General features: G+C 39.4%; 1 protein-coding gene and 1 long non-coding RNA gene across 2 annotated transcripts in view; one reads left to right on the forward strand and one right to left on the reverse strand.

Annotated features, from left to right (window-relative positions):
* LOC145434838 (cytochrome P450 3A14-like) overlaps window positions 1-9638 on the reverse strand; it is a 33827-nt gene that overhangs the window by 455 nt on the left and 23734 nt on the right. The window contains exons 7-12 of the mRNA XM_080312069.1: window positions 6211-6341; window positions 5751-5832; window positions 4978-5138; window positions 4809-4897; window positions 4612-4749; window positions 178-334 (exon numbers count right to left, since the gene is read on the reverse strand). Coding sequence (XP_080168195.1) covers window positions 178-334; window positions 4612-4749; window positions 4809-4897; window positions 4978-5138; window positions 5751-5832; window positions 6211-6341 — 758 coding nt within the window. The remainder of the gene's footprint in view (window positions 1-177; window positions 335-4611; window positions 4750-4808; window positions 4898-4977; window positions 5139-5750; window positions 5833-6210; window positions 6342-9638) is intronic.
* Window positions 8100-9430, forward strand: LOC145434885 (uncharacterized). Its single transcript, XR_013913612.1, has 4 exons — window positions 8100-8491; window positions 8593-9078; window positions 9144-9261; window positions 9325-9430. It is a non-coding gene; the product is annotated as an uncharacterized LOC145434885 (long non-coding RNA).

Raw genomic sequence — 9638 nt, forward strand, 5'->3', positions numbered from 1 at the left:
ATGATCATGATTACAATTATTTAATTTTGGTCATGGCTTGGGGTTTGTTTGTGAGTTCTGGGCCGCGCAGACCCGATATCAGAGTTCTAGATTAGATTATAAGTTACCTGTCCTAAATGGATATGATTACTATACTTAGACGAGGAGTTTCTGCATTACATGAACCGCAAGTCTTACCGGCGTATCTTCTGTAGGCTCGAGATTAAACTGGTGAAGCAGTTTGGCAATGCTGAACTTGACTTCCATCAGCGCGAATCTCATTGCAATGCAATTTCGCGGTCCTCCGCCGAACGGCTGGTAGACCATATTATCGATCTGGCTCATGTCCTCCATTCTGCAAAGTATATTCAAGATTTCATGTTGCACATAGATAGCATTTGTTCCAAGTTTGATATTGTTGTTTCCGACACTACCGAGAGCACCTTGAGTCCTACAAATAGCACCATTCACTTCGAGAAAATGAAAAGTACTGTTCGATGGGCAGTTAATGAAACTATCAGAGGCATCGCATTGTACCAAAACGTTACAAATGTTGGTTGTGCGAATTGCATTCAATCTGCTAGTCAGATAGTGTGGAATTGCACATCCGCCTAATAGAATATTGTAATCTTAAAGCAGTCGCGATCAGGCGGAATCACTTCTATGCCCGGTATGCAAGAATTCAAAGATAAAGTTTATTGCTATTTATGAAGGCTACAATAATTCGAATTTGTCTGTGATTATATCGATAAAAGTGCGTTTTACCAGAGAATGACCATTTTTGTTACCGATCAGTTAATATATTTTTATCCGGTATATACTATTATTGCAGTATTATTAATATGGTTAAAAGTTGTAGTGGCGCTTATCTCCCTTAAGGGTCTGATGCACCACGGTCTGAAGTTACCTACTGGTATAAGTACCCTTGCAATGTATTTCAACCTCGTCTATATACAAATCAAATCTTAAAGAATTCTACGACATGATAGCACGAATTCAGCCACAGGGGTTAATAGCTCGGGCTGGACTCTCCGGTATATACGTTACTGAGTCACGATATTTCGGGATACGACAAAATGTCTATGCTTTATACGCATAAATTTATGTCTGGTTGTTTCAATGTAGGTAGAGCAGGCCTGGGCAAAGTGCGGCCCGCGAAGCTATTCTGTGCGGCCCGCGAAAGGTTCCTTGTAAATCAAAACATATAACGTGCTTTTTGAATGGCTAAAACTGGCTCTATCAAATGGACAGGAAATTCGTTTACTTTGAAGTATGTTCATTAATATGCCACGATAACGCTGCCTAGGTACCTACGTACGCATGCGTAGTCCAGATTCGAAATAAAGGCAACGTGGCAAAGTATGAGTAGCAATTGAAGACAAAAGAAATCGCTCTTTCCATATAGTTTAGTTCAAACCTTCCTTGTTACCATTGTCAAATTACGCAATATACGGTATCAGTTTCATTTTGTTACGTGATATGTTTCCCAATCCCTAATTCGTAAAACAGGTCAATCAGTGCTTGTGATTGCTATATGACTCATCATATCTATCAGCATACAAAAAGGATTACCCGTCATGCCCAAAAAAGAAAGCCGAAAACTGAACTTCAAAGAAGATTTAGGTTTAGAATTTAGAACACTATATAAATACACTATACTGAAGTTAGGGGTAAACCGGTCATTTCAGTTTTTGCCGAGAATGTCGCCGAGATTAAGAACCTTTAACAAAAGTCGGTCTTATGACAAGAACACGAAAAAACACCCGGTCAAGGGAGGGTGAAGTTCAGAAAAACTGCAAGCTTCGCTTAACATAAAGGTTATTTAAGTTGTACACTGCTCGGCAGGCAGCGACCACAAAAATAAGCTTTGTACTATTGCATATACTTTTCAGGGCAGTTTTTCTCAAACTGCGAGACGTGAAAGCATCAGAAGGGTCGCGATATACCCCAGTTTATAGTTGTTGCTTTGTGTATTGTGGGACTTTATATATATCACAATTCTCTCATTAACAGCCACAATCTTCCATACTATCGAACTATCTATTGGGATTACTAGCATTCCGGTTGCACTTTTTAATATTTTGTGATATCATGATAAGGGGGCTCGAAATTGCTCGCTATCATAAAAAGAACAGTGCCTGAAAAAGTTTGAGACCACTGTTTTAAATTCATAATAGAAGAACGTGGATAGCGGTTTTGAGAAAGCAAAAATGCAGTATGTTTAACAATGTTACGAATCATGTCAGCAAATAGATATTTTTAATTAACCGTCACTTTCTCATTACCTAATATCAACACATTCACTGAGCAGCATTTATTAGGAATTTAGTTGACAAATGAAATTAAAATACGCTGGAAAATATAGCTAAAATAAATCTCTCGGCCCGCCAACGTATTTATGTTTCTCATTTGGCCCGCGGAGAAAAATAATTGCCCACCCCAGAGGTAGAGGATAGACAGATTCGGAACGATGACAATACCGTCCCCATTCTAATGTGATATTACATTATCGGAAAATTGCTGGAGCGAATTCATGATACTATATATTCCCGCGCGATGGTAAAGTTATAACTTTACGGCTAACACAGCATGTACGATATTTATGTTCCGTTTTGCAAGGTCGTTCGTGGGCCCCCGATGCCTCTCTCTGAAGATATTTGGCAGGCCCAAAATACCGGGTGGAATGAGGGTCTCTTGCTTACCCACTCTAAGTCTATACTATAATATCCTATTATACGGAGTTTTTTTCCAATGGAATCGCTATGACTCGCGTCAGGAATACGGCTAGGCTTCGAATTGAGTCGCATATTTGAGTATACCTCTCGTTACGACCTATACCTCAATTGGGACATCTTGGAAATTTCAGATACTTACGCGACCATAAATAGGCCTACATGATGCCAAATACACAGCTGACACTACAATCCCTATTATTTGCTATTTTCGGTCATACCTATTCCATAGCGATTTTATGACAATACTGCCGTTCAATGCCGTTCAACTGCGCAGTCTTGTGCTACAATGCACTGTTACGATGATACAATGTGCACTATTAAGGATATAATTTAATTTCCAAGTCATCAATTAGATGATATTTTTATTATTATCGAAGCTATTCTTTGGCCCTATTTACTAATTTATTACTACTAATTTACTATTTACTAACTATTTAAAGCTTTAGATTCTAACGTGAACTTACGGTACCTGGTTTTGCCCCGGAAATTTTATCTTTCTCTCTTGCAATAAAAGTAGCAGAAAATTGATAGCTATAGATGCCATTACCGTTCCAAGTGAAGTTGTGGGCCTTTTTGTAGTTTTAAAGGCTATTGTTGTGACTGAAATTACCCGGATCTGTCATGCGGAGTAAACTTATGTCCATCAGATCCATAAACTCGAATCATGCATTACATACATGTCATCAATACAATATCATCCTCTCAAAACAGTCGCGCGTGGTCAGGCCGAATGACTACTCCGCATGGTGTGTTTTGTGACAATTCAGGTGTAAAGTCCGTTACTGTCTATGACCGCTACTGTAGTAAAGCTAAGCGGTTCTCGACCTTTTTGACCTCGTGTACCGGTAAAAACTCTATACAAATGTTGCGGACCAGTGAACCCAGAATCCAAATAAGATAAGTGTATGCAATATTGGAAGCTTCATTTAATACTGTCTATCTGGTATTAGATATTTATACGCCGTTCTATTGAGTCTCTACAAATCGAAGTATCCGTGGCTTTCACAAGTAACTTCCACATAAATTTAAAATTCGATGTTAAATTTCTTCAATTGATGGACAAGCGACCAACTTCTTGCGTTTGTAGGTTGAGGTATAAAATTCGAATATATTCGGCGGGCAGACGGGAGCCGTGCCACGGACCAGCACCGGTCCGCGGACCGGCGGTTCAGAACCACATGTCTAGCTCACTATAGCGGACCTGGTTTGCGAATTTAACCTGGGCGCGCAGTTTGACCTTTGAATTTAGATCAGTTCTTCCTGTAGCCTTCTCAAGGTGACCCACTGCTAGCATGGATGATTGCGTCACATCGTATTTTGAACTTGCCCAAGCGCTGTTACGAATTAGGAATTGAATGTGTTCCTTCGATTGAGTTTTACGCATAAGAACGGTTGAATCAAGCAGATATGAATGTCAGCCAAAAACACGCATCTACGCATGGCTGCGGTTTGCCAGCAACAATGTGTCACCTGTAGGGTTGTGTTTGAAACAAAAAGCAATTTAAAACAAACATGATTAAAACCAAGGCCCTTGTTTAAAACATGTTTTTAATTGTGTTTTGTTTTAAGCCATAACGTCACGCTTATTCAATTGTGACATCAGAGTGGATTGATATTCACGATTGAAAATATAGAGTAAATACGAAATAGGCTTCCATCCCTTATCAGATACGGACCAAAAATATCTTTAACCAGGACTACATCGTCATGTAGCATTTTAACGGTAGGTGGTCATCATCATCGGAACGTTCATTCCGTACCAATGATCCATATCTTCGTGCTATAGCTGTTGAACCGACTATTTCGAGGGTACCAACCATCCCATATCGTATAAATCAGCTATTATTTAAACAACATGTTTTAAATAAGCATTAGTTATAAATGCAACCCAGGTCACCTGTCGGGTTTGAAGAGATCCGGCTCTTCCCAATAATCCGGATCGCGCGATAGAGCGAATGTCGGAACGTTGATCTGCATTCCTTTTGGGATCGTGAAGCCGTTGATAGTGATTTGCTTGTCGCAGATACGGGCGTTTCTGCAGGCGATGGGAGCCACATTATAGGACTTCAACTATGGTTGTATCAGCAGACATACCTCAGAGTCGGGTTGTAGAGTCGCAACGTTTCGTTGAGACACATATCAAGATACTTCATTTCACTCACACTGTCGTAGTCAAATTTCCCCTAAATGGTAAATCTATATAAAATCCCCACCGAACAAGAATTACGAACGTCCACCATTTAAGAACGAAAAAAGGGATTACTTTTTTTTGATATGTTTCGTCTATTTCATTTTGCAGTTTTCTCTGAATTTCCGGATACTGAGCAAGGCTGTAAGCGAAGAAGCTCATGGTGTTTCCAGTGTTTTCGTACCCGGCAAGGATCATAAGCATTGAATTCCCGATAATTTCGTTCCTGTCCATACCTGTTGTGGACGATAATACTATTATTACTATTGGAGTGAATCAACACGTAAGTATTAGGTCCTGGTGTACCAATACATAGTATGAATCGTATGTATCATGGCTATCGTATACATATTCAGCGAGGAATTGGTGTCGCAGTTGGTTATGATGTATTTTTATTGGATTAACTTGATTAACATATTACTATATCACCATTCTAACTACAGACTATGTCATGCCGAAACAGAACATATGCCATACTATACTGTCTTTCGGTATTGATGTTTGCTAATTCAACATCAAGTTATTCGTTATTACAATTATAAATATTTGTTTCGTAGTCAATCTAATTCATCCATGACTGATGAATGGCTAAAATTTCGCTAGCACTCTGCATGACTTGTTTTCTTAAATAAGGTTAGGTTCTTACGTAACGTTGCGATGATGGATAGATTTGCGCACTCGCAAATTTGAAATTTGCTTGTCGGATTGACTTGATATTTCGAAACTCGTTCCTTTAACCCTCACTATTTTAAACGCGAGGTGGTATTTGTGAAAAGATTCGAAAAATAATTATTATTGCGATGAATATTTTGTTAGGGACGGTAATCGAGAAAAATTAGGCAGTATACCTTTTTCAACCGCGTTCGATTTCGCCTTCTCCTCAGATATTTCTCCATTCAGCATAAGTTGCATAAGGTCCACCCCCTTCGACTAAACACAAGATATAACGCAATGAAATATTGCTTCAGTTTTGCATTCCATGGTCAACTAACAACGATTGCCGGAAATTTTATCAATCTCCACTATCTAAGGCTACTTTCTACTCTATCAACTATCTAAGGCAGCTATCTCAACATTGTCACTTTACATTGTTTACAAGATAATAATGAAAAAAACGATGAACAAAACAAACGAAATTTGAAAATAGCAATTTATGAGATGGACTTGGACGACACAAATGTTATTTCTCAGTCATGTCCCCTGCCCTTAAAAACTGTTTCATCTCCTATGTTACCTATTTCGTGAACTTCAAAAAAAATTCAGGTATGGGTCTATATACCATCATTGGCCCATCCATGTCGTACATACCTTACTGTCCGAATCTGCCTCATGACTGTTGATAACGTGATTGGTGAGCGCTTTGAAGTAATCAACAGCCCCTCTGTCGTATAATGTCACGTTGAAATATTCAATCAACCTCTCGAACGGCGGAAAAAGAGCTGGAAAATAAATTGCATACCCTGAATATCATGTGATTTAGCTCGTTATTTACAAGTCTCGTAAAAAGAAATTCAGGTTTTCGGCAGACGACAACGCTATGCAACCATACACGTTACCGCCGAATGAGGCCGATCAGCCACAGGCGGTAGTTTCGTGAATGTTAAATGATGTAGTAGAAAGATTTCATCTGAAGGTTAATTTGCTTCGGCTCGACCCTTTGGAACGAGGGGACAGAGCTATCATATGATATTAATGTCACGTCATACAGTAATGTGAACCAGAGCGTAGACTAATTGAAAAACACTGATAAATACTGGTGATTGTCCAGTCCACGTCCAAATGCTTGCATATGCAAGCCACAATCCATTATCATATTATTGTTCGGAAGCTATACCTCGGAGGTTTTCGATCTATGGTCATGGTCATTGATCATGGCTCGATAGTGGGACATAACAATGTTTTGAGTGGATCATAGCGTCAACATGATATGGCGTGGTTGAGCCACATGATTATTTGAAGATCTTCTTCGAAATAGCAAAACCTGAACGCACGTACAATAGGGTTGTTCAGAATTGACCGACTTTCAAAAAGTCTAGGTTTTCAGTCCGTTTCCCATGCCTTATACCTTAAAAACAAATTCTGGCAACTTTTTTTTGTAATTCATCCCCTGCATCCGTGTGCACATTGCCGTTTTCTCATGCACCTAAAAATTTCTTCGGAATTAGGGGATTCCCCCGTTGTCAGTGACTCGACAGGAATGGCGTGTGTTCTCATTGACGTGACGCGTATGTTCTAGCCAAGCCCCGAACTACTGCCATCTCCGGCTAAGCAAATTTGCGTTGTCACCATGTTACAGTTGCATTGTGGGGGATAGGCTGGACGACTTAGTACAGGCGCTTATGGAAAAACGTCCAGTTTTAAAATATATTTGATTCGTATTGGGTTTGTAGTATTTTATACGAATGGAGCTTTGAATGAATAATCATCGTAACATTCAGGATTTGTTTCAGCCCAATATCTCGTGTTTATATCTGTGTTATCTGTGTATTTCGACATGTCGAAGACATCTCGTTTTGGTGGTAGCGTTTGTTGCGCCTATGGGTGCAGTAAAAGGCAGAAAAAGATATCCACGGAGTCATATATGAGAAGTAATAGCGATGGTAGTAGCGATGAAGAGTCTTTGGTAAAGCGTCGGCATCCAAGAACATTGCACCGGTGAGTGAATGGCAGAATATGCAGGGCAGCAAGACTATCTTTGAAGAATCAGTTTCTATTTTTAATATTTCCTGACCATCACAGTTAATCAATGTCCAGATAAGCCACAGCATTAATGAATAGGCCATGTTGAAGTGTCATTATACCAGAACATTTTGTCACAAGTATATTGATGTTGGTATGATCAGAGCAGACTATATCAGCAGTCTCAGCACCATGTCAGTTCATCAGTATACCTGTAATAGCATGACCAGCCAGATCACTGTTTGTATTCTGTATGGGCAGTTCAGCCAATAACTAGCTTAGTACTCAATCCTTGCTTAAAATTGTCGTGAAGGTTGGAGGTAGGACTAAAAGGAAAGGTATAATTGAGGGCCACACGGTTTTGTCCAGCATAGTTGAGTAATAACTCTATATTTCTGGTGCCAGATGCTCACACTAAAGTTCAAATTGCTAATTCCGTGGTCGAGTTCATTATAGCTTTGTGCGTGCGAGACGTTTGATTTGTCTCGTAAGATGTTTTTTTTTAGGTTAACCTTTGGCTTTGGATTTAAAAGGTTACCTAATAGTTTATCCTTCTGGGGTAGAAAGTAACAGATATATCTAAATCAAACAAGATAATTTCACATATGTTCCTGCTACTTTTATCATCGTTCATAACAAAGAATGGTCAATTTGGTGTGCTTCGTATCATAGAATTACTTGTGAACTGATACAATGTTCTCTACAACGCAGCTTTCCTACCAATGATTCCCTGAAAGAAAGATGGATAGAATGTATTAGAAGAAAAGACTGGGAGCCAGCAAGATCGTCGGTCATCTGTTCTGATCATTTTTCAGAAAGTGATATTTACCATGTTGGCGGGAGAATTCGTTTAAAGACGAATGCGGTGCCGACAAGATTTCTGAATTTTCCAAAATATATGAGGCCAAAGGTACGGTAGACACTAGACAGTGACTATATATTTATGAAGTTTGAGTTCCAATTACTTACCTTTATTTTAGCCCTAGTTAACATAAAATTCACAAATTTCAGGCTTCAAACAACCGACGAGTGAGACCTTCTGCAGTTCCAGATAAGAAACGGCATTATGAAGCACAAACCGCTGAACCTGAAGTAGTTCTTCACGACCACAGCTACTGTGCGCACACGTCTCCTCGAAAAGTCGTTCAACAGCAACGCCGTAGGGTCGCAGAAATTAAAGAGGTTGGTTGCAGCCAGAATGAGAACATACCGTCTGCAAAAAAAAGTGAAATCTCTGGATGAGGTCATTGCATCTCTTAAGAAGAACAATTTGATAAGCGATTCGTGTGTGGAGGTAATGTCACAAAAATTCAGTGGTCTACCAAGTGAGCTCTTGCAACGTATGAAGCTACAAGCTGGTGGAAGAGGAGTCAAATACTCTAAGGAACTGCAATCATTTGCAATGACGCTTCAGTATTATTCCACTAAGGAAGGCTAACACACTTTCTTTACTATTTTATACGCATTTTGGTATAATGACGTTGTCGTGACATCAAGGTATGTCGATCAATGTGTCTTCAAGTGAACAATTTCTCATATGTTAGTTCATTTATCTTGAACAGTGCCCCAAAACGACGTCGTCGTCGTAGGACCCGTAGTGGGGTGGCCTTCAATGTGACTGTGCCTGTGCCGCGTAAGAAGAGAAGAAATTCCATTAAATTGGAACTAAGATCAGAATCGGTTCGTTTATTATACCTCGTTCGCAGATATTAAGCCCTAACATATCCCACATTTGACTTTCAGATCACCGTTAATTACGCCGAAGGCGACGTAAAGTCGATAACAATTAATTTATTTCTGTTTTTATTTGTTATGTTGTTATTTTAATAGAAAAATTCGTTTCTCATAACCGAAGCTGGTGTTTCTGAAAACGAGAGTTCAGTATTTTGGTACGAGACAGTACAGCGCGGTATTTCGTGTGACGAGGCAGCACAGTTCACATCTCCAGTTAGTTTTGAATCCAAACTAATTTCTGGTTTCATGAAAGTGCAAAACGAGCCAAGCTTCATGTACACACGTATATGGGTAGCTATAGGTGTAATTATGATAAAATACAT

This window comes from Botryllus schlosseri, chromosome 3 (assembly GCF_051294905.1).
Source record: "Botryllus schlosseri isolate E-star chromosome 3, Bs_hap1, whole genome shotgun sequence".
Classification (NCBI taxonomy): domain Eukaryota; kingdom Metazoa; phylum Chordata; class Ascidiacea; order Stolidobranchia; family Styelidae; genus Botryllus; species Botryllus schlosseri.